This window comes from Myotis lucifugus, unplaced genomic scaffold (genome assembly GCF_000147115.1).
Source record: "Myotis lucifugus unplaced genomic scaffold, Myoluc2.0 scaffold_46, whole genome shotgun sequence".
Lineage (NCBI taxonomy): Eukaryota > Metazoa > Chordata > Mammalia > Chiroptera > Vespertilionidae > Myotis > Myotis lucifugus.
This window is the reverse complement of record NW_005871094.1, coordinates 700,090-728,079: the sequence shown is the minus strand read 5'-3', so window position 1 is coordinate 728,079 and position 27,990 is coordinate 700,090. Positions and strand designations below refer to the sequence as shown.

General features: G+C 39.5%; 1 protein-coding gene across 3 annotated transcripts in view; it reads right to left on the bottom strand.

The window, feature by feature from the left end:
• The window catches only part of DGKI (diacylglycerol kinase iota), a 383,824-nt gene that overhangs the window by 55,634 nt on the left and 300,200 nt on the right, over positions 1-27,990 (bottom strand). The window contains exons 17-23 of one of the 3 annotated variants that reach the window (XM_023753494.1): positions 26,641-26,656; positions 21,504-21,583; positions 19,255-19,299; positions 7,982-8,051; positions 5,801-5,811; positions 4,808-4,935; positions 1,995-2,117 (exon numbers count right to left, since the gene is read on the bottom strand). In XM_023753494.1, the coding sequence (XP_023609262.1) occupies positions 1,995-2,117; positions 4,808-4,935; positions 5,801-5,811; positions 7,982-8,051; positions 19,255-19,299; positions 21,504-21,583; positions 26,641-26,656 (473 nt within the window). Of the gene's footprint in view, positions 1-1,994; positions 2,118-4,807; positions 4,936-5,800; positions 5,842-7,981; positions 8,052-19,254; positions 19,300-21,503; positions 21,584-26,640; positions 26,657-27,990 lie in introns of all 3 variants that reach the window. The other 2 variants (XM_023753493.1, XM_023753495.1) reach the window with 2 other exon arrangements.

Below are 27,990 nucleotides of genomic sequence, written 5' to 3'. Positions count from 1 at the left end.
CCTTTCCACTCTTCACACAACGGAACAAGAAACAAGAAATAGTATAGAAAAGCAATTAAAATGAAGTCACCTTTTGCCCTTAGAGTGTCTAAGTACAGCCTTTACCAAAGAAATAATTAGCTTCAGATTTCTCATTTTCCTCCCCTTTGTCATACAGAAATCACTTCCTCTGTTCCTATGGAAATAATGCCTGAATTGCCTCTTCAGTTAACCCTAGGCTTCTAAGGACCTCAGTAATCTTGTTATTTCATGAAAATAGTAAGACTGCATGGTTACAGGGCCATTGTCCCTATTGGATTAGGACTTTGGGTCATTCTAGAAAACAGCCTCATTTGATTAATTGCAATAAACTTGCATAACCTCTAAAACTGAAGTAAAATCCTGGGTGTGAGTGAGTGTGTCATGACCACAGACTGTACCCAGCACCTGCTCTTGCAAGAAGGAATAACTGAAGGGAGGATTCACTGGACACAAATGTACCAACACCATTGCAAACTCCAACATTCACGCTACTTCTGACCGTGATCAGACTTCAAAAGAAAGCACACCCACTACTTTGATCTATGAACCAATGCTGAAGCTACAACACGAGCAGTACTCCACTTTGGACAACAAAAATCTCTTGGTGGCATTACTCAGAGCACACACACAGGCTCAGGACCGAACACAAATGAAACAGAGTGGCAACACATCGAAATGTTCATACAAAGGAAAACTGTATGCCCCTTCCAAACTATTCATGATCACTCTCATGCCTGTGTTCATGATGTGGCCAACACAGAAATGTCTAGTCAAACACTGTTGGGGTTGAAAGTATTTATAGATCCACATGAAAGACTCAGTGTGGCTCATGGGAAAGAGGAATGAAAAGTGAAGCTCCATGGGGAGTTTGGGGATAAAAAATTAAACATGGAACTGCCATTTGACCCAGTGATTCCACTTCTAGGAATATATCCTAAGAAGCCTGAAACAGCCCTAACCGGTTTGACTCAGTGGATAGAGCATCAGCCTGCGGACTCAAGGGTCCCAAGTTCGATTCTGGTCAAGGGCATGTACCTTGGTTGCGGCCACATCCCCAGTAGGGGGTGTGCAGGAGGCAGATGATCGATGTTTCTCTCTCGTCGATGTTTCTAACTCTCTATCCCTCTCCCTTCCTCTCTGTAAAAAAACAATAAAATATATTTTAAAAGAAGAAGCCTGAAACACCAATCAGAAAGGAAATATGCATCCTTATGTTCACAGCAGTGTAATTTACAATAGCTAAGATCTGGAAACAGCCCAAGTGCCCATCAGTAGATGAGTGGAAAAAATCTATGGAATATTTACACCACGGAATACTATGCAGCTGTAAAAAATAAGGATCTCTTACCCTATGAGATAACATGGAGGGACCTGGAGAGTATTATAAGCCAAATAAGCCAGTCAAAGAAAGTCAAATATCACATGATCTCACTTATATGTGGAATCTAATGAACAAAATAAACTGAGGAACTAAATAGATTCAGAGACATGGAAGCATGCAATAGACTGAAGGTTCTTGGAAGAGTGGGGGGTGGGGGAACAGGAAGACATTAATCAAACAACTTACATGCATATATGCATAACCCATGGACACAGACAATAGTTCGGTAAAGGCCTGGGAGGGGGCGAAGTGGGGAGGAGAGGTTCAATGTGGGGAAAAGGGGACATCTGCAATACTTTCAATAATAAAGATAAACAAATAAATAATCTCCTCTGGCATTAGGAGCTAGCCAAGCTCTCAACGTACAAAACTGAGTGCGAGATACCAGGCAAAGGGCATCCGGGTTTGTTGCATATCTACCATGTTTTAGGCACAATGTTACTTTTTTAAAGTGAATAAAATGTCAAATCACAGGTGACACAGTCGTGAGACAGAATGAACACCCCTGAAAAGAGTAGACTTCCCATCCCACCCAATCCTCTCCCAGGAGTCACAGTGGCACACAGGTAAAGAACAGAGAGAAAACTCTTACTGTAGCGCATGGGAGTGGCTGAGATCTTTCATATCGGAGTCCTCGAAACGCGGAGTTATCATTCCCAGACCGCTGTCGCTCAGCATGCGTCTCCGTAGCGAAGGATTCCACCAGTCTGACATCCTGGGAGGGAGAAGGGCACCAGACAGGTAAGCAAAGTCAGCCACAGGACTTACCTACACTTTCTCAAGATGATTCTTGTCTCTAAATGTGAAAAGGGAAATCCATCTCTATTGGGCATTTACTAGGCACTTCACGTTTATTGTTTCATTTAATTTTCTCAACCATCATGAACCATTTGTATAATTCTGACCTCCTTATAGGCGAGAAAACTGAATTTCAAGATAAATCATTTAAAATGTAACATAAAAGAAGTAAAGAAGCCTGATACTGAAATACGGATAAGAAAATAACAAAGCCCATCCTCTTCCCTGCTCCACTGTTCCTGGTTTATGTCCCATGGGGGCCCCTGATGAGAAAAAGAAAGGGACTGATTCAAGTACTTGGGGATGTTCAGGTTGTGTTATTTACAAGCTAGAGTTAATAGAGTTCTAACCAAGACAAGCCATTTCTTTTGGCCATGATTGGACATGGAGAGAATGACCAACAGGTCGAAGACTAAGGTGAGCTTGGCAGAATGGATTTACTCTTATGAGATCAAGGATGGATTAGATCAAAGGGATGTGAGTCATCGTATGCCCAGTTCGGGCAAGGTGGGAGGACAGCTAGAGTCCCAGGGGTGGGCAAACTTTTTGACTCGAGGGCCACAATGGGTTCTTAAACTGGACCGGAGGGCCAGAACAAAAGCATGGATGGAGTGTTTGTGTGAACTAATATAAATTCAAAGTAAACATCATTACATAAAAGGGTACGGTCTTTTTTTTTTAGTTTTATTCATTTCAAACGGGCCGGATCCGGCCCGCGGGCCGTAGTTTGCCCACGGCTGCGAGTCTAGTACCTACTGCATCTGGGGTAGGACTCAGCACTTCACTTGTTTTCCCCACAACTAATAGGCTTGATTTATAGTCCATGGGCCACAAAGAGGGTCCTCTCCATCACCTTCCGGAACTCCCAGGGTTACCACCCTTTGTGCCTGTCAGCTTTACCTTCACACTTGGATAGCTTTGGTATCACTAACTCTGGCTTCCTAAGCACAGCTATATATCTGTTCCATCCTACAATTTCTGTCTTCTCTTGATGCCTACACACTTGGTCCACATCACGGACATGAGCTGGCCCTGGCAGAGTTGGAGATACTTAGAAATAGCAGCAAGTGAAGAGGGGTAAATAGGCATAAGGGTAACTCAAATGAGTATCTATGTTTGTACTGTATAGGTATGTGTGTACACTTTGTATATGCTACCTGGGTGCATGTGTGAGTGTGTGTGTGCTTGCCAAGGAAATCCTTATTTTAACCAGTAAACCACTCAAGTTCACTAGACTTCACAAAGGGCAAAGATTTTTGTCTATTTTAATTTTGGCATCCTTGTTCCCAAGTGCTTACACTAGGATATGGCACATAAAAAAAGCTCTAAATAAATATTTTAAATTGTTGAAATAACCTAGAAATATCAATATCATTTTGGTGGTTCAATGTCATGGTTAAATTCATGGGTTCTGACATCAGAAAACCTGTGACTACATCTCAATTTTTCCATTTATTTTCTGTGCAATACTTGGAAAGTTACAGAACCCTCTAATCATCAATTTTCTTATTTATGGACTTAGGACATAATAGTAGCAAATTACAGAGTCATTGTGAAATGATGACAATGATTTGAATAAAATAATGTTTAATGAGTATCTATTAAGTGCAGGAACTATTCTAAATATTCCACATGTATCAATTACTTTAATCTTAGAACAATTCTATGAGTAGGTGTCATTATTTTCATGATACAGATGAGGAAACAAATACAGATGACTTAAGATTATTAAGTCACTATGAAGTGGTGGCAGGGATATAAGAAAGGCATTTAGCACAGTACGTGGCACATAATAACTGCTTGGCATGTGACAGTTATTGTTATACAATCTCAATGCCTCAGGATGCCTGGATATAGCAAAGAAGAAGGAGGACGTGGAAGAGGAGAAAAATAATTGTCAAATCACCTGTGTCAATGTTTATTTGGCTAACACAGGCCTCACAGCTATAGATGCACAAATGCAAGTGCTAGTGCTTTCTAGTTTGGTAGGAAGTGTGGATGTGGTGGGTAAAGAAGGCTCAGACAAACCTTGGTGGGAAAGTGTCCTTCCACACAACCATTCATAAGTCAGACTTATAGTGAATCCAGCTGTACAACACTCCGATGAAACACAACAAGAAACCAGTAGAGTAGCCCCAAGTTATCTGTGGTCTCACTTTATGTGATTTTAGTTACCAGAGATAAATAATTCTTAGGTTTTAAATGTCATGCCATTCTCAGTAGTCTGATGAAATCTCAGTTACTGGTGGAGGGCAGTATATCATTACAATTGTTCTATTTTATTACTAGGTATTATTTCTAATCTCTTATTATGCCTAATTTATAAATCAAACTGTATCATAGGTATGTATGTATGTATAGGAAAAAGACTACTATATAGGGTTTGATACTAAACACAGTTTCAGGCACCCACTGGGGGAGCGGGGTTCTTGAATCATATCCCCCATGGATAAGAAGGGGACTATTGTATTTTAAAATAGTTTGACATCATTAGAAATGTCAATGCCAAAGCCAAACAAGACACTGTTTGTACTTAAATATAAAATAAATATGATTGTACCTGTGGCCAGTCTCATCATCACAATGTCAACGGAGCCGCCTACTCACCCTGAGGCTTGCTCCACCACCAGGTCAGGCATTCCTGGCGGTGTCCCTGCCTGCTGTGACAAGGCCATGTCTGGGTCCAGAATAAAAACCTCATCTTGAGAAATCTCCATCACAAAGTGCAAATGTTCCTAAGGAAGAAAAAGAAGTCTGTCAGAGGACTGACAGGATGCTCGAATCCATCATCCGAAGGGTAACGAGAAGAAAGCTTCTAGGACTTGAGGAATAATGAAATTCTGTGACTAATTAAATGACCACAGTCAATGTTCAGAGGCCTGACCAGTGGACGTCCCTCCCTGAAGCAACATCATAGCAAGAGGCTGGGGAGGGAGAGAGGTGAATCCCTCTTGGTTTGGGTTCCTAGTTGACCAGGATCTTGTTAGGTATAACCAGAGATGCCCAAATACTACCAAAGAAGTGACATCCGCAATGAACTTGGTCCAGCATGAGTGGACTTCCTCCCCCCAGGATCTGGTCAAGGCTAAATGGCATCGTTAACTAGGTGTTATGACTGGATTCCACACTGTCCTTTCTTTTTGCAGGAGAATTTGGACAGTGGGAACATGTTGTCATTAGGCATAAACATTTTATTTTCTGATTACGGAACTCTGAGAGGTGAGGAGTTGAAACTAAGTAGCCTAGATATACCAGTATATCTGAGGTCTTAAATTTGAGGTGTCAACTTTTCAAAGGCATCTGTTTTGACTAGGAAGCAGTATTTATAAGTAGCAGTGTAGGTAAGGATCTGAAGTGCAGGCTGGCGATGATACTTACAAGTCTAGCTATTTTCTGTACTCATTTAAAAGGTCAAGCCATATCATCTCCAGTCCACAGATCACAAAACACAAGACAGCAGCTCAGGGCTTAGGCCACAGATTTTAATTCCAAAATGTGTGTTTCCGCGTTTTTGTTAGAAAAGTTTATCAGATTAGATGCCAATAAAGCATATTTACTAGGGAATTTTTCACTTTCACAAGCAGGCTCAAGAAAACGTACCTGAGATCTGTCTATTCGATAAAAGCGATCAGCAGAAGTTGCTAGAAAAAAAGAAAAAAGGATATGGCATTCAGAGTGTCCTGTGATCTGGCACTAAATTTCTAACCTTCGGTTCTACCACATCAATCAGAAACCTTCCATTCCAGTTTAGGGACTGGTGACCGGTCCCTAAGTCTATTAGGAAAAACGCAGGACTTCCTCACCTCTGCTGTTAGAAGGCCCTGCCTTCCCCATTACACCTGCCTGTCAAAATCTTACTTGCCTTTTAAGGAGCAAGTGAGATGGTACCTCCTCTGTGAGCCCTCCCTTAGTCCTGTCGTCCCTAACCACGGACAGAATTCATTGCTTCCATTTCTATGCACACTAACATTTTGTTTACACTTCTTATAGGAACTATCTTCACAGATAATGATGAGACTAAGGTATCTGCCTCTTTAAAGGTCTGTCATTTATTCTTTATGTCTCCAGAGCTGGGACTCCACGTGTGTTTATTAAGTAAATAAAGCCTAGAAAAAACCCACAAAACTCTCAGTAGCCAGACTTCCCAAGAAAGTGGTTCTCATTTTGAAAAAGATCTTGAAGAAGCAGAGCCAAAAACCACATCCAGCATTTTTTCACCTTAAAACTGAGTCCCTAAGCTATGTCTGAAGAAGATTAAAACAGCAATAACGATAATACTAATACATATATATATATAAATTATTATATATATAAATTAAATTATATACATATAATTTAAGCATTTTTAAAAGGGACTGGGCTGCAGCTGTGGCTTGAGGAAAAAAGTCTTACAAACTTGGGTTTTCAAAAAGTATTCTGATTATTCTTAACATTTAAGAATTATGTTTCTCCTTCCTTAAATCTGTCTACCAGAGTCCAAATATTATAAATAGATTTTCTGCATAGTACTAGAGGGGAAAACTCAAAATGCAAACAATCATTTGAAAACCATAAATACTTAAGGAGAAGCTTTCCTCCAAATGAGCTAAGAAACAAAACTGTCACGGCCCCTGCCCCCTAAAAGCAACAGGAGAGGAGAATCCGCCTGAGAAGTACTTTCTCTACTCTGTTCTGTTTAACCAATTGTGGATAATGGTCTTAATCCCCATATTAGTTTCACTCTATAAATAGTTTTATTAGAAACAATGTTTATTTAAACATTGATTGTAATTTTAGGAAAGACTGTATATAGAACAGACTATCTGTAGAACAATTCATATACATTTCCATAATTTTATTAAATATAAGTCATTCCTCTGCAGATTCAGGGGAAAAATGATTGTGTTTCTCATCATCAGGAATAGAAGAGCTGGAGGAAGAGCAGCGTGATTTACCTTCAGAGGCAGTTGACAAGCCATCAATGGAAAGCTAGGTCATGACTTATATGGCTTAGATTTCAGATAGATACAAGTGCTCATCTTCGTGATCCTGATCAGACATCTCACATCCTGTCATACTCCTATCCACAGTTATATCCTCTCGGATGCATTCACAGATAAACAAAGAGGGGTCTGTGATGAAAACCACGTAAACTAGAGAGACACTGGGTGGTAGATACACTGGGAAGCATATAAGCAGGAATGGACTTCAATACAGGTAACTGAATAGAAAAATAGAATTGAGAAGCATTGAGGGATTGAGAGATGCTTGCAGTGGAAAATGGACTCATTGACCAATCAGAAATAACTGACCTATTATGCATTCAATGTCATGATCAGCAGGGCAGGTATGAACACAACTGAAATTTTCTATGCTTCGATAAAATCTTATGCATCACACTGAAGTGATGATTTGGTGAAAATGATATAAAAGCTCCAAAATATGCAAGAGTCATACGTGCTGGTACCTATCCCAAGGTTACTGAACCTATCTACTGGCCTCAGTGTAAGGGAGGCACTCAACTCTTTCCAGGAAGCGAGGGTGAGAGCGGGGGTGAGAGCGATGAAGGGAAATGCAGCTTGAGCAACCTGATGCTGCGAAGTTCAGCCAGAGTTAACCAGCTGGCTTTGAGGAAAGTGACTTCAGAGAGGTGTTACAACATCAGCAAGTCCACATCATCGAGGAACCACATGAAGGGTTTCTGAATAATCTTTTGGAAAACTGAAGGCCAATCCATCAATGGATGCCTTGCCCTGCAGCTTCCCCAACCCCCACCCCTCCATGAAATACAGGAACACTCACCATCTAGAAAGCACCACCGTGGGGAGAGTCTCTGAGCTGAGAGTGCCCTGGGGAAGGAGGTTTCTTGGTCCTGGAAAGAGACACACACATCCTATGGCTCCATTTGAACGACCTGAGGGGCTTCCCTCACTCTACATTCTGACACATCACCTATGTCTAAGAGCAGAGCGAGCAACCTGTCCTAAACAAAATGCTAGTGCAAGACCAAATCATCTATACTGCAAAAGGGTAATATGCTAATTAGATTGGGAGACCTTCCAGACACCCTTCAGGACAAAAATCATGGTGGCGGTGCCAAGGCAGAGGTGGTTAGGGGCGATCAGGCCAGGAGGGGAGGGCAGTTGGGGGTTGATCAGGCCGGTGGTGGGGGAGGCAGTCGGGGGTGAGCAGGTCAGCAGTGGGGGAAGTTGGGGGCGAGCAGGCAGGCAGGCAGGTGAGCGGTTAGGAGCCAGTGGTCATGGATTGCGAGAGGGATGTCTAACTCCCGGTTTAGGCCCGATCCCTGTGGGGTCCCAGATTGGAGAGGGTGCAGGCCAGGCTGAGGGACACCGCCCCCCCATGCACAAATTTTGTGCACCAGGCCACTAGTATATATTAAAAGCATAATTGCTAATTAGATCAAACATCCTTCTGGATGACTTTCCAGACAACCTTCTGGACAAAGCCGGGGCTGCGAGGGAAGCCTGGGTCCTGGGTGTCTGCCAGGGGCTGAATGGAAGCCTGGGTCCCAGGTGCAGGAGGGAAGCCGGTGCCGGCAGCCGGGGGAAGGAAGGCCTCTAGTATATATTTATTAGAAGCAAGGTCTCTGCTTTGAAATAAATCATTTCACATAGAACTTTTTAAAACAATTCCCACATAAAATTTCTAAGAGGTTTTCAATTATTCCATTCAGCATTCATAAATGATAGAACGTGGGACATTTACTTCCTTTAAGGAATTTCTTTCCTTTGTGATGCTGAGAAACTGGCTGTCATTTATATCTGTGTTCTCCACGTAGATATAAAATTTTCCCTACAAAGAGAATCTCTGGAGGTAGAACCCATCAGTCTTTTACAAGGTGAGTCTGTATGCTAAAGGCTTAGAACAATAGACCTAACGTTACCAGAACAAAAGGGATACATTTTATTGTTAAAAAGCTGGGGTATATGGAGTTTTTAATATGAATGGATTCATATTAAATAATTGATAGAAGAAATTTGGTCTCACTGAGGACTGGTACCAAAATTTATATTTATATGAGTAGAATTGATATGGCTATGGATACAGAGATAAATACATATTCCTCTTTTTTGGACTGGCTTTGTCACCCTGTTGATTAAGCTAAATAAAATCTTGACATGTGCTCAATAACTATTTATATGAGAATTATGTTCAACATTTTGAAAATTATATTTTGACATATGCACTATCTTGTTTTTCAGAAACTTAAGGTTCTTAATGTTACCAACATGTCTCGGTTTGGTGAGAAATATAATCATAAATCAAGAAATTTCTAAGGTACTTAAAATATTTAGAGGCAACTATGAAAGTGAATAAACATCTTAAACAAATATGGCTGTCTTCTCTAGGAATAAAAGAACTTGAACACCAAGGATATTGTCTGAATTTTGATGTGGAATGTGCTACCAAGACCACCATGAAAAAATATCCTAATTTCCCTAGGTTAAAATCCTCTCTGAAAGAATACAGAAATACTTGATTTATCATTTCTAAAGAATATTCAAATTAGAAATATTCTGCTAGAATATTCAAATTAGAAAATGTTGGATATTATTTAGTCTAATGTAATAAAATGCAGATTGATATATTGTCTCAGCCACATAACTTGCTTACCCACAGGCTGATAAAGCAATACTGATATCATTATATACCTCTTTATGTGAGAGCATCTGTGCCTGGAGAATTTTATGCAAGTGCCTGACTTTTCTTTGTTTATTTTGCTTATTTTCTTGTCATTTATTTAGTCTCACCTCAATCCATGAAGCATTTGATATCAATCAATTTCCTTAAAGGAATTTGGTTTAAAGAGAATTTCATAAGCTTGCTCTGTGAAAACACACTGGTTGCCACAGAGCTCTTCAAATCACTTCAAACAGGTTCCAATAGACTCTTAAATAGGTCCAACAATCCTTGAACTCCCTCATGATTTTATGCTAAATTCGGGGTGTCTATGTGTATGTGCATTTTACTGAGTAGAGGAACCACTATTTTCTATAGATTACTAAACCCTCCAAAGGTTAAAAAGCTATTAATTTAATAATCAAACATTTAGGTCAGAGACAATTCAATAAAATAAGAAGATTTTAATCAGTAAAAAGCCTTAACAATATTCAGACACACAAGAATAGGAATTATTACAAAATTACTGGTGATTACAGCATCAAATAATGGAGGCCCTCTGAGCTTTGGAGCTATTCTCTTGGTTGTGGGTTAGATTCAGGCTAATTCCTAAACAGAGGGATGCAATGAACTTGTTGCTTATTCCTATCCATGGTCCCTTCCAAATGTGTTTCAGTCCTTTAAGTAAGGCACTGTAAGTTCTTCTGATGTTTATTTAAAAACACCAAAAACAGACAAGAGGAAAGCCTATTTATATGGAGAGTTGGATTGTCTTAATAATTGAAGTTAAACAATACTTCATCAATTTAAGGCACAGAATTTTTATGGAAAAAAATTATTGAAAAATATTTGGACACTCTCCCCATCACCTGAAGATTAAATTGAAATCTTAGAAAATGGCTATAGAACAGTGATGGCGAACCTTTTGAGCTCAGCGTGTGAGCATTTTGAAAAACCCTAACTTAACTCTGGTGCCGTGTCACATATAGAAATTTTTTGATATCTGCAACCATAGTAAAACAAAGACTTATATTTTCGATATTTATTTTATATATTTAAATGCCATTTAACAAAGAAAACTCAACCAAAAAAATGAGTTTGCGTGTCACCTCTGACACGCGTGTCATAGGTTCGCAATCACTGCTATAGAAGCACAAGTACAGCCCTAACTTCTCTGAAATGGCTTCCCTGAACTAGGTTTGCATCCTCTCCTGCCTTTTTTCAACCTTGTTAAAAACAAACAAACAGCCGAAACCGGTTTGGCTCAGTGGATAGAGCGTCAGCCTGCGGACTGAAAGGTCCCAGGGCATGTACCTGGGTTGCGGGCACATCCCTAGTAGGAGATGTGCAGGAAGCAGCTGATCGATGTTTCTCTCTCATCGATGTTTCTAACTCTCTATCTCTCTCCCTTCCTCTCTGTAAAAAATCAATAAAATATATTTTAAAAAAACAAACAAACAAAAAACTCTTAATGAGACAATTACTAACATAATGAGGTCCTATGTTGAAAGTCATTTGAATTCCAAAGGAAAAATGTACTATCCACCCCAAATAGGGAATATTCATAATGCAATGCAATTAAATTAGTGATTTTAAAATTTTAAGTGTTATAAGAAGATACAGAAAAACAGTGAAACCTCAACAAGATTTTCTCTTTTTTTCCTCAACAAAAACTTCCATTAGAACTAGTGTAGCCACACACATATATGCAGATGGAAGGATCTCACTTGCATTAGGACCCTAAGGTTGGAGATTTTCCTGAAATCGGTGTTAAAATGATACTTTAATGTAGCAGACTGACAAAATAGAAAACACACTCACACAATATACCAACACACTCGAAGACACAAAAAAGTCTGGCCACTAAGCACACCCAGATGCTGGGACTTCATCTAAGATATCTGAGGGAGAAGAGAAGGGAAATCTGGTGGGTGCTGAGATTGTTGTATTTCATCTGAGTTGAAAAACTGAGTAAAAAGTTACTTTAGTAAGGAAGTTCTACTTTGGAAAACTTAACATTTTGTAGGATGAAATCAGAAGACTAAGAATTGAGATGACAAAAATGTTCTTGTCCTTGAAGTAGTATTTAAGTATCATAGGAGAGACAGATGGATAAATGGGAAGAAAAAAACAATGTCATAGACTGTAGATGATGTAGCCTCAGTTAAGTAGCAAGCCCAGAGGCATGGAACTCTGATGGCCAAGAGCACTAACTGTGAGCACGTGACATCCCTGGCTCCATCACCTACTAACTAAGATTTTAGGCAAGTTTCTTACCCATTCTGTGCCTTGGATGCTTCATTTGTGAAATGGCTACCATAGTATCTACTGAAAAGAGTTCTTTTGAGGAGTAAATGAAATGGCATGTGAAATGCTTAACTCATTACCTGGAGAGTATTATGCTAAGAGAATAAGCCAGTCAAAGAAGGACAAATACCCTGTAATTTCACTTATATGTGGAATCTAATGAACAAAATAACAAACAAAATAGAAACAGACTCATAGATACAAAGAACAGACTCACAGTTGTCAGAGGGGAGGGAGGTTGTGTGAAATAAGTGAAGCGATTAAGCAAAGAAGAAAAAAATCATAGACACAGACAACAGTATGGTGACCACCAGAGAGAAAGGAAGTGGGAGGAGGAAGAGGAGGGTAAAAGGGGGGATAAATAGTAATAATGGAAGGAGACTTGACCTGGGGTGGTGAACACACAATACCATACACAGATGATGTATTGTAGAACTGTACACCTGAAACCTATATAATTTTTATTAACCAATATCACCCCAATAAATTCAATTAAAAATAAATAAATTCTTAACCTATTGGCTAGTACATGTCAACATGCAGATACTGGGGCAGCTGGGATGACATTATTTTACCTAAAGCAATTTTGACCTTTAAACACAAGGGGAGCTCATCAGCCACATTTCAGAGCAGATCTTTCAGATGGTGCTATATCAACACTACACTGCTTTATCCATAAATGCATTTGTTATCAGTTTTTGGATTTCAAAGAAAAGAAACAGGACAGATTCATGTAAGTGGACACAGAAAAGAGTGACATCAAACAAAGGCTGAAATCATGCCATTATTGATTTGGTGTTTGCAGGACTTGTCTTAATCAGAAATTCAATGCCTCTTTTCACAGAATTAACAACTACACAATGGTCTTAAATACAGGATATTGTCTTCAAGGTTGAATATCTTGCATCACCAACAGCATTAATTTTCAGAACAGTTTATTTTACTGACCTTGCCCCATTCAATAGTATTCCCCATTTTTCATTTGCTGATCTGGGTTGTCAGTTGTCACACAACTATCCATTATTTTATTCCTATAACATAATTATGACCAATCTCTTCAATGTGTAGTTATTAAAGCTAATATAGTGCAAGGTCATGAACGAGAACAAAGCATTGGCCAACTCTTCAGAGGGTGTCTAATGCACTGTGGGCCATCTGTATCCTCCAAGTTCCTTTCTTGCTCCAACTTTTGGAGTTGCTGTATGTCTAATTTATCAGATTGCAACTTCTTTTCCACAGGGATGGCCATTGTGATTTTAATTTATTTCCTAACTATTGTCAAAAGTCACCGATTTTGAGGAAAGGGTTTTTGAGTCAGCTGCCCAAAGAATTGGAGTCTGGTAATGGAAATAGCAGAAGACTTCATCGGGAAGCTCATGGAAGGCTCAACTCACATTTAAGAAAGTCTTTCCTTTCACAACCTATGGTGGGGGCAGAAGTTTTCAAATAGCCCTGACACTGATGTATAGCTAAGATGTGCCAAGTGGTACAATCCTAAATCATACACTCCACTTATACAGAGGCCAGTTGTCATGATGTCAAGTAGAGCAGAAGCTGCTGATTCTTGCTTTTCCTTTATAACTCCTTCTACTTTAAGACCTCCACCTACAGCTTCTGCCCTGACTCATTCTCACTGTCTGGCATTAAAAGGCAATTTCAACAAGCTGTCAATTACTCAGTGAATAACATTTTAGGAACTGGTACTCATTTTTTCCTTTTTTCAAATCTGCAGTATACTGACAGTATACTCCCTTTTTTTATTCAGAGAATTTTTCCATAAACATTGTTCCTCTGTATTCCTTGATGGTTCTATATTAAATAAAATTTAGACTTATCAGTCCTTTTCTGTTATTTGATCTACTGAATACTCTCATATTTGGGGAATGTCCCCCAGCAGAATATGTATGAGAAAAATTACTAGAATTCACAAAATCATCTCACTTGGTTGTATAGTTAGTTGGCCACTGCTAGAGTTCATTTAGAAATATTAGGCTACAGTCTAATTTAGTGGGTTGATTTTAATCCATATTCTTATGCTTATTCTAAATCCATATTCACTGTGTCGTTAATAAGGTGCATAATCTAGCCCCTATATAACCATCCTACCATCTACCCTACTATTCTTCCTGTGCGGCCCTTGCAATAATATGTCCTGATTCACAGGGGCAACAGGAGAGTAGCCAGCAGTGTAGTATGAACCATGAATCAGCCTTGAACAGGAAAGGGGGCGTGAGAAAAAACAAAACAGCCCCTTACAAGAGGTCAAACTTTGGTCCCAGGGCAGACCTTGATTTCATGGACCAGCTTGAGTGAACATGGCAAAGTCTATGTCACTAAACAAGAATGGTTGGAAGTATGTTTGCTTTGTGAATGTACACACATAATTTCTGATAGAACCATAAAAAAATAAACAAGCTTAAAAATATGAACCTGCCTGCAGACACTTAAGAAGTGTGCTTGTGTGAACGTAGCTACATTTCAGGAGGTATTCACATCATTACCTGAGCTGTGCCCCTATCACATCAATAGCTTTGGGGGCTAATTTAGGGCTTCCAGTTTCTTCAGTCCTCTCACATTGCATAATCAATGCTCATTTTTTGGTTTGTTATTTTTCTTCACATAAATGGTGTGATTTAGATGGATGTAACTGTCATTGCCTTATAACGTAGGCAGAATCAGGTAACCTTGGACATACCATGCTCCTTTCTACTTTAAATGTATTAATCCTCTAAAACGTCATGCTCTATAGACAAATAATATTAAGAAGTACTGCCCATTTCAAAAATCCAGATATGTAAATTTTCTCTTTTGAAAATGCTAACAGAAAATACTTTCTCATGTTAAAAATAGAGTCATATGCACAAAGCAAACCTATTTCTTTTACATATATATTTAAGTCAACTGGCATGAATTATATGTAATTGGTAAGGAAATTATCTAAACCACTATTTGGCATGCATATGCCAAACTTGCCCTTAATTTAGATTCAATTACTCATAGCTGATACACGCATAATTTAATGAAGGCACAGCAGTCCCTCTACACACTCTAGTAGATTATCCAATTAAGCAATATTCACCCAGCATTTAACTATACCTTCACTGTGAATGAAATTCATTTTCTTTCATAAAATGCAGGGAAGACATAAGCAGAAACAAATCAGCAGTCCCTTTGCATTGGGAATCCCTGCTTTTGTTTAATAATGTCCAGTTAATAATTACTTTACTTTCAAATTTCTCTCCTGTTTGCCTATCCAAATTTTCCTTCTGCCTGCCTTGGCATCTCTTGTGCTCAACCCATCTATTTAGTCATTGTCCCCTCTAGTTTCATCACCATGTTATATAGCAATGTCTCTTTATCCTTGGTGAATGGGTCCATCAGGGGTGGTTAGAAATACGTGTTTATGTACTGAAATGCTCATTAATATACTTACAATTATTATGGTCTTTCAAAACTCTTTACCACCCACAACTCTTGCAGAAGAATACAGAAATGGGATGCCTATTTCCAAAACCAGTGTTGAAAGATGAATAAATAGTTATGGTGTAGTAGGAGATGGGAATGAGAGTGATTCTAATATTTTCAAGAGCCCTTTTTGTGTGTGAGAAAGTCCTCCATTAACAACTCCTGTGTGTGTGTGTGTGTGTGTGTGTGTGTGTGTGTGTGTGTGTGTATTAGCAGCAGTATAGCCTTCATTGTACCAGCAAAAGCAAACAGACCTGGCCTCAGGCAAGTCTTATTCTAATTCCTTCTACCATCCATTTCTGACAGCTTTGATCTAGCCCAAAGGAACATTCTACAAAATCCTTTACTCCTATCCTTCAAGATAAACTAATTCCCAGAATGACTCCCTTAAACTTATTTCAACCCATCCATTGAAAGACTCTTCTAAAATCCAGAAAACAAATTAAAGAGCAAGAGATTTCAAAGAACAGAAAGAGATGAATAAGGACAAGATAAATAAATGAAATATTTGTGGGCCAATACTGTTTGCCTAGGACTAGACAGAGTTCTGCTGAAATACAACACAAACCTATCCCACAGAGGAAGCTCGGGTAGGTGTGCAGGAAAACATAAAAAGGAGGTCAGAGGACGAGCAACTGGATGTGGACTCAGATCTGACCAACTGACGAAGATTTTTTCCCTATGGAAATAAGAGACATCTCCAAAGGATACAAATCCTTTTCAAAAATGTTATATCTACCTTTACATATTCCAACCATTCTAGTGTTAGTTTTAAGTAAATTCATTCTTAAAGAAAAAAATAAAAACTAGATAGATCCCTTTTTGAACCTACTACAAAATCCTATGAGATTCATTAAAATATCAAATTATTAGCTCATAACATTCTGGAAAGCACACTTTTGTGTGCCAACCACATTAGTATTTCATGAGTCTTATGCTGGGGAAATGGAGAAACTGATTGTCTACAAAAAAAAACAAAAACAAATTGTGGCTGGTTCCACTGCTCCTGGTTCTCTGCTTATTCTGCCTTCCCATATCCAGATGCCTCTATTTCCTTCATTATTTTCTCTTCCTGCTCCTCTTTCTCTTTCCCTGCCTTTCCTCAACTAGGACTGACATCTGCCTGTGGGACCTAGTCATGTCCTGAGGCTCATCAGAATGACTCCAGATTTTTTACGTTCCTCACTATTGACATTTAGGGCTGGATACGCCTTTTTGTAGGGGACTGCCCCATACATTATAAGATGTTTAGCAGCATCTCTGGCTTCTACTCAACAGAATTCAGTAGCACCTCCTCCCCTAATAATGACACACAAAAATGTCCAAATTGCCAAACTGCCTGTATGAGGGGGAAAACCTCCCCTAGCTGAGAATCACTGGAACGGTTGAATTTGCTTCACTTCTTACCAACTTTAGGACTTAGGGTTAACAAGGGATATAACGAAGACCAAGAGGGAACAGAGAAAAAATTAGCTCAAAAAGCATCTATATCAAACAGGGAGGCAAGGTCTAATTTCTTTATAAATTCTAGATTATCTGCCAACCTCAGGAGCATCTGTGAACACAATGCACTGTGCTTGTCTAAATTATCGGTTACGGGTTACATGAGATTCCATTCAGATGGAGGGGCCTTCGTGTTTTGCCCTGAGAGACGGTGTCAGCTGGAATTTTGAGCAGGCTATAAATATCCAACACACTCTTGTACAACCCATCATGCCTTGTTAGGTTAATACAAGGTGTCACTTCTGAGCCTTAGTGCTTTGTTGGCAATTCACCATGAATTTGGGAAAGGAAGAAACCACGATGCTCAAATGACTAGAAACCACCACTAACAAGGTGTCGTGGGCTCTTGTACTCCTTTCTGAATGCTGGGTTTTTCTTGAGTTCCCTCTAGCCTTAGAAAATAGCCAGCTAAAATCCCACCTGCAAATCAGTGAGCTGAGAGGAATTTCTCAAGTTTTTAGACTTGCTGGCATTTATTCGTTCGATCACAGTTAGTTCTCCACGCATATTTCGTGCCACCTCATACAAGAAAGTTTGTTTAAAAGCATGTAAGGCTTTTTGTGGTCCACGTTTCTGACTGGCTTCTCCTACGTCACCCTCTAACTCCCACTGAGACAGAGATTCTGATATGATGGGCTTCTGCATTAGGAAACAAAAGATTTAGTATTACATTGCCTGCCGGTGGGTTTTGTCACTTTCTGCATAAAACTAATAGCACCTCTAGTCCATGTATTGTATATGCATCCTCAGAAAAACAGACAAATCGGTCTGCATCATCTCAGCCTCTCCACAGCATTTGACACATTTCATTACTTCCTTCTTCTTTGAAATACGTTTCACTCTTTTCCTATCATAACACCACCTTCTCCTTAATTCCAGTTTTCCTGCTGCTCATCAGTTTCCATGACTCTTCTTTTTTTAAAAAAAAAAATATCTTTTGTATTTATTTATCTTTATCATTGAAAGTATTACATGTCTCCCTTTTTCCGTATTGATCCCTTCGTGCCCATACCCCACTCCCCAGGCCTTCACCATACTATTGTCTGTGTCAGCCAGTTTCAGGGTAAATTAGGCTGCCTTGCTGAGGGTACAGGGTGTCCATTTGCAAGGGAAGGAAGCTTCCTAGAGGCTACAGGTATAGGGTTGTAGGAAATGTTGTTCTGTTGTTTATGCAAAAGGATGCTAAACTGAAAGTTTTAGGTATAGCAAAATAGACACCAAAACCTCCAGGGAGGTGCTAATCCGGATTTACAAGTTTAGACATATTTAAACCCCTCCTCCAAGTGGATGCAGAAGGGCATAGGAGAGGAGTTATTTGGAGGGAGTCACTGGCATGCTCTGACTCCCACACCCCCCTCCCAGCGGCAAGTTCATGGGCCCTCGCAGTTCAGGTGACACTGTGCACTGGGATCTGAGTCCTGCCTGAGAAATCTAATGGGAAGAGGATGGCCGGGCAGGCCTGTGCAGGACAGTAGAGGTGGGAAAGGGCTGGAGGAAACTGAGCACACAAAGACTGTTTAGGCGAGGACATCTGAGTGTTCTGCATGGACTGGACGCAGGTCATTAGAGAGAGGCCGGGTTCATTGGATCCTGTCCAAAAGGCCAGAATGGGCTAATCAGATTGCATTTTAGAATGTTTGCCTGATGGTTGAGGGAGGCAGAGAATTCACTTGCCTGGGAGTAAAGGAGAATTGTACAGCCCTGGTTGCTAACATCTGTCATCTTGGACCAGGGAAACATCTAGTCAGAGGTGAAGTCCACAGAAAAGAAGAACAGAGCCAAACGACCAGCAGAAAAAGGACACATGAAACATGGCCAAATGGCACGTGAAATCCACCCTTGATCTGAACTCTTCGCTGATGTGAATCAATAGACTCCTGCCCTGTCAAGTTAGAGTTGAGTTTTCTAGCATTTGGCACTGAGAAACCCCTTCATTATACAGTCTTTTCTAAATGACCTGGGAGAAAAACCACAGCCCCAATTTGAGCGAGACGAAGAATGTCCAAAACCAAAAAAAGGCTAAGGAATCACAATGCCAACTTCACTAGGTTCTCAGCGTAAACCCTCTCTCTAGGGAAGATGTGGACTCTAATCCAAATGAGACGTTCAACTTCTTTGGGCCAAAAGGCAAGAAGCAGGGAGAGTCAAGTATGTGTTACCTGGTAATGAACTCTGTGGGAGCCAGAAGAAACTGATTGCAGGTCCTAGTGAGAAAATGGAAAAAATATAGTTTGAATAAGCTGCTGCTACAACTCTACCCCCTGAACTCCCAATTTAATATTATTCAAGTCATCTGGAAAGTATCTAACCCACCCAAACTCCTCAAGGTTAAACAAAGAAGACAATGCCAAAAATAATAAAAGCACACCAAGCTGGGCTGAGAGAAGAAAGGCCATTCGGCTATAGAAACTTTTAAACAGTGTTTACAGGTGACTGATATATTACAATTCCAAGGAACAAGAAGACCAAAAGTAAAAGACAGCAACTTTGTTCTAGTAAGTGGGGTCGTGTTTAATTTGCAGCTGATCTTTTGGCTTGTGAAGAAAGCTTCTAAAAGTCCCCCTTGAAGCACTCAGAAAGAATTTATTTATCTTAGACCAAATACATACTGTCCTGGTAATTGTGTTTATACCGATAAGTTGCTTGGCAAACACGGGTTTTCACAGACCGCAAAGAGAAAATCGCCGGAGCTCCTCCGCATTAACACGGAGAGCAAATTCACAGGGTTGAAATTAATGAGGTTTTACTGGCAGATTCTGAGAGCCTGGCTCCCTTTATAAAGTTGTATAACTAAGTTGTCGCCATCGTCATGTCCCGCAGGCTTCTTTGTTAATGAGTGTATTGCTTCTATTCACAGATGTCAGCAATCCTGGGTAACTTTGTTCTCATACCTGCTTCCCACTAGGATTCATCAACTTTCTCTCTGTGCCCAAGGTAGTTTTAAAATGTTGCCTCTATGACTTCACTCTTTCCCCCCCCTTTTTTTTGAATCCCACTTCTTGTGGAATATTGGTGTAATGAACATGGCAATAAGTTGATTTTCAACAGTTATGTATTTTAGCTACTGTGAAATCTTGTTACTCAAGTGTTAAGGAAAAAAAACATTTAGTAGCATTTATGATTAACTTTCGATTGCAGATTTATTGAGTGTGGTTCCACAATAAAATACAAACATTATTTTGAAAAATGAGATGCAGTGTCCCTGAAATATTGATTTGGACCTGAGTCACATGCCAAAAAGTTCACAAATTTTAACATGTTAAAGTTATCCTTGATAAAAAAAAAATAGCCAAGGAAGTAACAAGTATAAAATTTGTTGACTTTTCTTCTCTCCCCCTTATCAGTATTCAAAATGTAGCATGTATCCCAAAATATTTTGCACTCACAATTTCTCTATCCTTAACAATGCTGAAGAGAAAAATTAATAATTTTTCACATTACTTTATGCCTCCTACCTGAATTTATTTCAAGAGAAATAAAATCCAATGTTTAAAGCGAAGTGGCTTCAACTTGATAGAATTTTAAACACTGTATATCTTCTTTATTTGTGACATTTATGTATGCATAATGTGTTGTCTGAAAGAGAGTTGCTAATTTGGGGGTACCTATGAGAATCACCCGATAGCTTTAAAAATATAAATGTCTAGACCACATCCAAAACAACTGATTCTAATGTGCATCTTTAATCAAGAAACAATGATAAAGAAGGAGCTTTTATGCTCTTTACCATTTGTAAAATAAAGGAAGTGACTACTCCCCTCAAAGCTTTATAAAAGTAACCAATGATCACTGCAGTGAGGGGGCTGGGGCTCCTGGCTTTGCGGGTGCAGTTTAAGTTCATGGGAAGGTCACACATGAGATCTCTTTCTCTCTCTTTCTCCCCAGTCAGTGTATGTGTAGGAGGCAATAATCAATCTTTCTCTATGGTAAGACCAGATTGAGAAAAAAATAGATTATTCTTTTGTGTTCTGACACAAGTTTCTATGAAATATAGAAAGTTTTTCTTTCCTGTACAATTTACTTTTTTTTAAAAAAAAAATCTGTCTCTGACAAAAGTCTCTGCTAGAGACAAAACATTAAATAAGCCCAAACCTCTGTTTTCTTTCATTATTTATGAGTGCCCTTTGAAATTCTGCAGAGCTCAAAATTACAGGGATGTAGTCTGGCTACGGTTCCAAGCTACGGTGTGGATCACAGGAGAACAACACCACCCTATAGTTAACCCAATCGATCCTTTGCCATTTCGCCACCTGAGCAGGAAAACCCGTGGTGTGTGATTAAAAGACAAGGCCGCCACATTTCCATTTCCTCCCCACGTGCATCATTTCAGAAACAAATGAAGATGGCTGGGAACTGTTTACACAAATGAAACACTGAGCAAAATGTATACCTGACTATAGCCACTCACCTCCTGCAGGCGATCTATGTACATACGGCAAGTCTCCAAGTCACAGTCTCCACGCACAACTAGAATACCCAGAGGAATGGCTAAGGGGGGAAGGAAAGAGAAAAGTCTAGAATAAAATATTTGATTTTTCTAGATTGGCATACATGTGTTTCTGAGGGTTTAAAAAAAATCTCAAAAATATAATTTTTCTTTTGGATAGTTCAATCCAAACTTCTCCCTATACCTCCTTTCTGACCCCAATCTCTCCATTTCTGCAGTTGGCACACTTTTTTTTAAATTCCACGTCATCCCCTGACACCTGGCCAGCCTTCATTTCACTTCTTCTCATTGGCTCTGCTTTGAAGTGCAATGTCATGGAAACAGTGGATTGGCAGGACCGGGCAGCTGCTCACAGCCAGCGGATAACATATGCCTCCATTTGTAATAGCCTAAGTACCAGAGAGGAATGAAAAAAAAGGCATGATCCTGGACACTTACTTCTTTGTGTCCAGTATGGGGTTTAATATTTCTGTTTGCAATAGTTCGCAGCCTGAGAGACTCACCTACTCAAGGCACCATTACTACCTGGTGGCCAAAAGCAGACATAATGTTAAAGAAAAAAAGAAAAAAGAGAGAGAAAAGAAAAGCTTCTAGAACGTAAACAGCTTAAAAATCCAACTGATCTTGCCCTGGCCAGTTTGCTCAGTGGTTAGAGTGTCAGCCTGCACACCAGAGGGTCTCAGGCTTGATTCTGGTCAAGGGTACATACCTGGGTTGCAGGTTCGATCTCCGCCCCCAGTCAGTGTATGTGTAGGAGGCAATAATCAATGTGTTTCTCTCACATTGATCTCTCTCTCTCTCCCCCTCCCTTCCTCTCTTCCACTCTTTCTAAAAATCAATAGAAAAATATCCTCACTCCTCAGGTGAGGATTAAAAAAAAATTCAACTGATCTTAAAGATGGTCAGTTTAAATGTGGTAGCAGCAAGTCTGCAGGAAACAATAAAGTGAAGCTACTAAGTACCTTAAACGCCCTATTTTGGCGGAGACAAATGTCATACCATGGCTTTATTGGACAGAACATCCTACTTCAGAAATAACCATAAGATTCCTGAAATACTGAAAAATTATCTTCTTCGCAAAACTTCAAAAAATGCATGTGCTTATTTCTGATTTTAAAAGTACAATTACACTATTAAATCCATGATTTAATAAGAAAATCTCAAAATCTTGAATTAACCAGCTAAACACCAGCAAGCAGATGATATGACAGTAGGACTCACTAAAGATTTTTTAAAACCTTTCACTCATTGAATTTATTTTTAAAGCCTAATCACCAATAAATGGATTTGAAAACGCTTTACAATTTAATAATATAGATAATAAAATACATTTAAAGTGCATGGAAAAATCTTGAGGAACTCACAGAGTAGTAGAGAAGGCATACATATAAATAAAAAATAATGATAATCTAACATAAGCTAAAGTAAATATGTGAACTTAGTCATTTGAAAACTGTAGAAGAGAGGGACTAATTCTTGCCTAAAAGTCAGATTTTAGGCTTTTTGAAGATATGAAGCCACATTAGGTTTTTCAGTTAGAGGAGCAAGGGTGATCGAGGGAAAAAGAAAAGAGTCTATTTCTCAATATTACCTCCCAGATTGGTTTCCACTAGAGAGATCAATACCCTCCCATTCCTGTAGCTTCCCAAAGTCTTGCTACATAAAGCTTGAAAGCAGCCGTCATCTTTACAGTGATGTGTAAGCCTGTGAATGAGTATGGGCTCTCCCATCAGAAATAAGGCTTGTTTACCTTTACTGCTCCAATGTCTGGTAGATGTTCAATAAAAGCTTGTAAAAAGAGGAAGGAAGAGAGGCTTAGGACCTGTTCAAGTGTGAAAGGGAAGTGTATCTTTAAGGGCTGAGAAAACTTTCCAGGATAGGCAAAGAAGCAAGGGTTTGGAGAAGGAGGAGAGAGTATGCATTGGGTTGGAGCTTGCCTTTGTCTGTTCTTCTCAATACTAAGCAAGAGAGGCAGTAAGCAGAGGGGCAGGAACCCTGAGACTGTCATATGTTTGAGATATAATAATCTGGAAAATACTTTTCCCTCTTTTTAAATATAAACAGAAACATTGAAAAAGTCTTCAGTTGGATAATCATGCATCTTTGACAGAAATGGAAGGGAAGCACCATAAGGAGATACTTTAAAGAACTGATTAAAGTAATCATCTTTAGCTAGACTACTAAATAGATCCAAATAAGGTGATCCACTGAGGTAAGAGAAGAATAAGGATTTATAATAACTAGTCCATAAGGAATGATGAGGAAAAGCTACAATTTTGGCCTAAAATATAAGTCAAAGTTTGTGGCAGCAGAATATAGTAAAAATTAACATGAGAGCCCACGTTAAAATCTTGCTTAAGGATATCTTCTTTTAATTTCAAATGTGTAAATGTAAAGGAATAAAATTTAATCAATATTTAACTATTTACTTAAATTAGGAGACATTCTATAGGAACACTGGAATCCTGTCAACACCCCTGATTTCCTTCTATTATCAACCCTTGGGTTAGTCTGCTCATACATTCAATGTACTTGGTAGCAGATACTTTAAATTACAATTAGACAATGGATATTTCAGACGTAGAATCAAGAAGGAATAGCCAGGGAAAGTTTTCAAAGATGTGTCATTCACTTCTACTACGAGTATAAAATCAGCAACTTTGCTTGTTCCTCAAGAAGCTTATTAAGAGAAACCATACTTTTTATTATTAGCTATTTACTGGCATTTTTTTTAAAAGGCCTCCTCTACCACAATGTCACTGCATGATTACTGACAATTGTTCAATGTATCCAGTGTGTGGTAGAAAGGATTTACAGCCATTCTCTCTGTAAATCCTCACTGATTTGGTCTTATGAATTACCCACGATAGCTATTTGGTCATGCAAGTTACTCAATTCCTCTGATCCTTGGATTGAAGACTATGGTCAGTAGGTATCTTCTAGGACTTTGTGACTATTAAATGCAACACTATATCTAAAGATGAATAACCAAAACATCGATTACTTCTTCACTCCCTTGACTCCCTTTCGAGCATCTTTAGCTAGAAAATGGATTCACCCAATCATCTATCTTTTAATTTGTCATAATACTATAAAGGGTAGCTGGTAATAGTTCTGTAAGTTATATTCCTGCTTACTTAAAACTAACTTCTACTTTTCTGCAATGGGAAACATAATTGTAATGTAAAAATACTGTAATCTGACATTTCCATTGGGGGCTTTACATGGTTAAGAGGAAGCAAAAGTTGTAGGAAATTACCACCTTCCTTTTCTCTTTGTCCCTACCCAGTTGGATCAAATGTGCTTCCTAATTTCTAGTAACTGTATTCCTTGGCTGGTTGAGGACAAATTTCTTTCCCTTACCTATACCCTACCTTTCTTATCCTAGCTTTCTTATTCACTTCTCTGTCCCTCCTATCAAACCATGCTCTCTGATGATTCTTGATTCTTGAGTATAAATGACTAATAATTGATTAAAGTGTTAATCCTCTAAGGAGCACTTGAGTTTTAACATGTCTGACATTTGAGCTAACATAATTGTCACAGGCAGAATTTTGTGTGCCCCCAAAACTGATATGTTGAAGCCTTAACACTCAAAGTGATGGCATTTGCAGATGCAGCCTTTGGGAGATAATTGGGGTTAGAGGAAGTCATGAGGGATGGGACCCTCCTGATAAGGTTAGTGGCCTGATAGGAAGAGATACCATAGAGTTTGCACTTGTGGGCACTCTCCCCCCCCCCCCGCCGCTACCATTTGAGGACACAGCATGAAGGTTGCCATCTATAGCCAGGAAGAGAGCAATCACCAGAAACCAAGTCAGCCAGCACCTTGTCATGGACAGTCCAGCCTTCAGAACTGTGAGAAAATAAATGGTTTAAACCACGCATGCTATGATATTTTGTTATGGTAGTAACCCTAGCCAACTAAGACAATGATAAAGCTTTGATAAATTTAGGTACAGAAAAATGAAAGACATTGTGCAATTAACTGGCGATCCTCGGCCCTAAGAAAATGATCCTACCAATTACATCTAACCAGCCAAAGCATGAGCCTTGATCTGGCTCCCCCCTCAGGCTTGACCCAACCTCAATTAACCCCTTTTCCCTATTTCAGTTTATATAAATGCCGCATAATTCAGACTGTGATTAAGTTAATTGGTTAAGAGCTCCATTATATATTTTATATGTGCATGCTCTGGATTTTATGTGTGAAATAAAATGCCAACAGGTCATACAAATTAATTTGGCCTTTTATACTTGAAGTTAGGACTACTTGGACTCATTATGCAAATTTATGCCAAACAGTGCATAAATTAACATCATTCATCTTCAACAAATCCAAAATCTTCTAGCAACCACTCCACAAAAATACTGTTATCTGTAAAATACTTCCAAAGTACATGCACTAAAATAAAGTATGGTTTCTAAACTATAGATTTCTCCACAAATGATAAGCAGAGTCAGGGAAGAGACCAAGCTCAGGTACCCTACATATGGGTTTGAATTGCCCAAAACTTTAAAAACCAAAGTTTTAAAAAGTTATGAAATTGAAATTTCTTAGAGTTTTTTTAACATGAGTTTATTGATTTTTAGAGAGAGAGGAAATGAGAGGGATAGAAACATCTGGACAAAAATCCTACACCTATGGATGAGGACAGTGGGGGCAGGTAAGGGCAGAGGGTGGGGGTGGGAACTGGGTGGAGGGGAGTTATGGGGGGAAAAAGAGGAACAACTGTAATAATCTGAACAATAAAGATTTATTAAAAAAAAAAAAACAGAATCATCAATGGCTGCCTCCTGCACGCCCCCTACTGGGGATTGAGTCTGCAACCTGAGTATGTGCCTTGACCGGGAATCCAACCAGCTACCTCTTGGTCCATGGGTTGACACTTCAACCACTGAGCCACACGGGTCAGGCTAGAGTTTTTTAAGAAAACCTGAACAATGTTTTACAGAGTTGGAGGTATGATGCAGAAGACAATCAAACAATTTCAAGTGAATTAATTATTTGACTGAAGAAAAACAAAAGACCCTCGTGGACCAACTCAGAGACGAAAGCCCTTCCCAGAGATCTCTGCAGCAGGTTCTACTCTGGGACAACCATAAGGCTGTGCCTGAATTACACTGAGGCCAATGAGTTCACAATGGAAGGGACTCTGAGGTAAGTAAAAACACAAATGTTGTGATTTCCCAGGTGCAGACCTATTTCCCGTGGCCTGAGCAAGGAGCTGGTCCTGGCACAGGTGATCTGAGGCCAAGCCTGCTGGCTCAGAGAATTGGCAGTGAGAGGAGAACAGGACGTGGTCTTATATTAGTGAAGAGCCCTGCCCCTCTAGAAAAGCCAGCGGTGGCAGAACAGACCTTTACTATCACCTCCTCAGGGAGCGTGACCTAACCCATTTTATAGTTAAAGATACACAAACTTCAGTCTTGTTACAAGGGTTATATTGTATACACGTGAAGCAATGTGACACCTTTAGGCTTGGGAGCAATAAATCTGGTTGAACAGGAAAATGATAATAATGATTATATGATCTAAAGAAGGAAAAAAGGAAAGGGAAAAGAAAGAACAAGACGATGAGGGGGATGAAAGGAAAAGGGGGAAGGAGAGGCCAAGGAAGAGAGGAAAAAGAAGGGAAAAGTAACTTACATAATGGGGTAACCAGTTCATCATTTTATTGCATCTTTGTTTCAATCCTAAGAGGTGAACATCAATACTCCTATTTTTAAAACAAGGAAACCGAATCTCAGAAAGATTAGGTAACATGCCCTGCATGTAAATATCACAGCTACTAAATGGAACAAAGATTTCATCCCAAATTTCTTTCACTCAAGAGGCCCTATTCTAAACCATTCCTACTTCCCATCAAACATGGGCCACACAAAGAATGAAGTCTCTCCAAGCTTTCAACACCGAGCTCAGGGAAGTGAAACCAGAAACCCCACCACAAGCTGACCAAGGAGTGAGGATGTAGTTAAAGTTATACAAGAACTGGGAAAAAATGTGATCAGCAGGTGGCAGAGCTATGGCGAACAATTCCAGGCAAAGGAGCAGGACCATGGGACTCAGAAACTATGAGTAAAGTCAAACATATTTTCATACCCACACTTGGCAGTAGTGGAGGCACATTTAAAGACTTCCCACTTCCCTCCCTTTCCAATAGGCCAGTGGTCAGCAAACTGAAGCTCGCAAGCCACATGCGGCTCTTTGGCCCATTGAGTGTGGCTCTTCCACAAAATACCACGTGCAGGCGCACATGTACAGTGCGACTGAAACTTCGTGGCCCATGCGCAGAAGTCGGTATTTTGTGGAAGAGCCACACTCAAGGGGCCAAAGAGCCGCATGTGGCTCTCGAGCCGCAGTTTGCCGACCACTGCAATAGGCCAACTGCAAGGGGCCTGATAGTCTGTGAATCAAAGTTATCAAAACTGTTGACAGCCTTGTGAT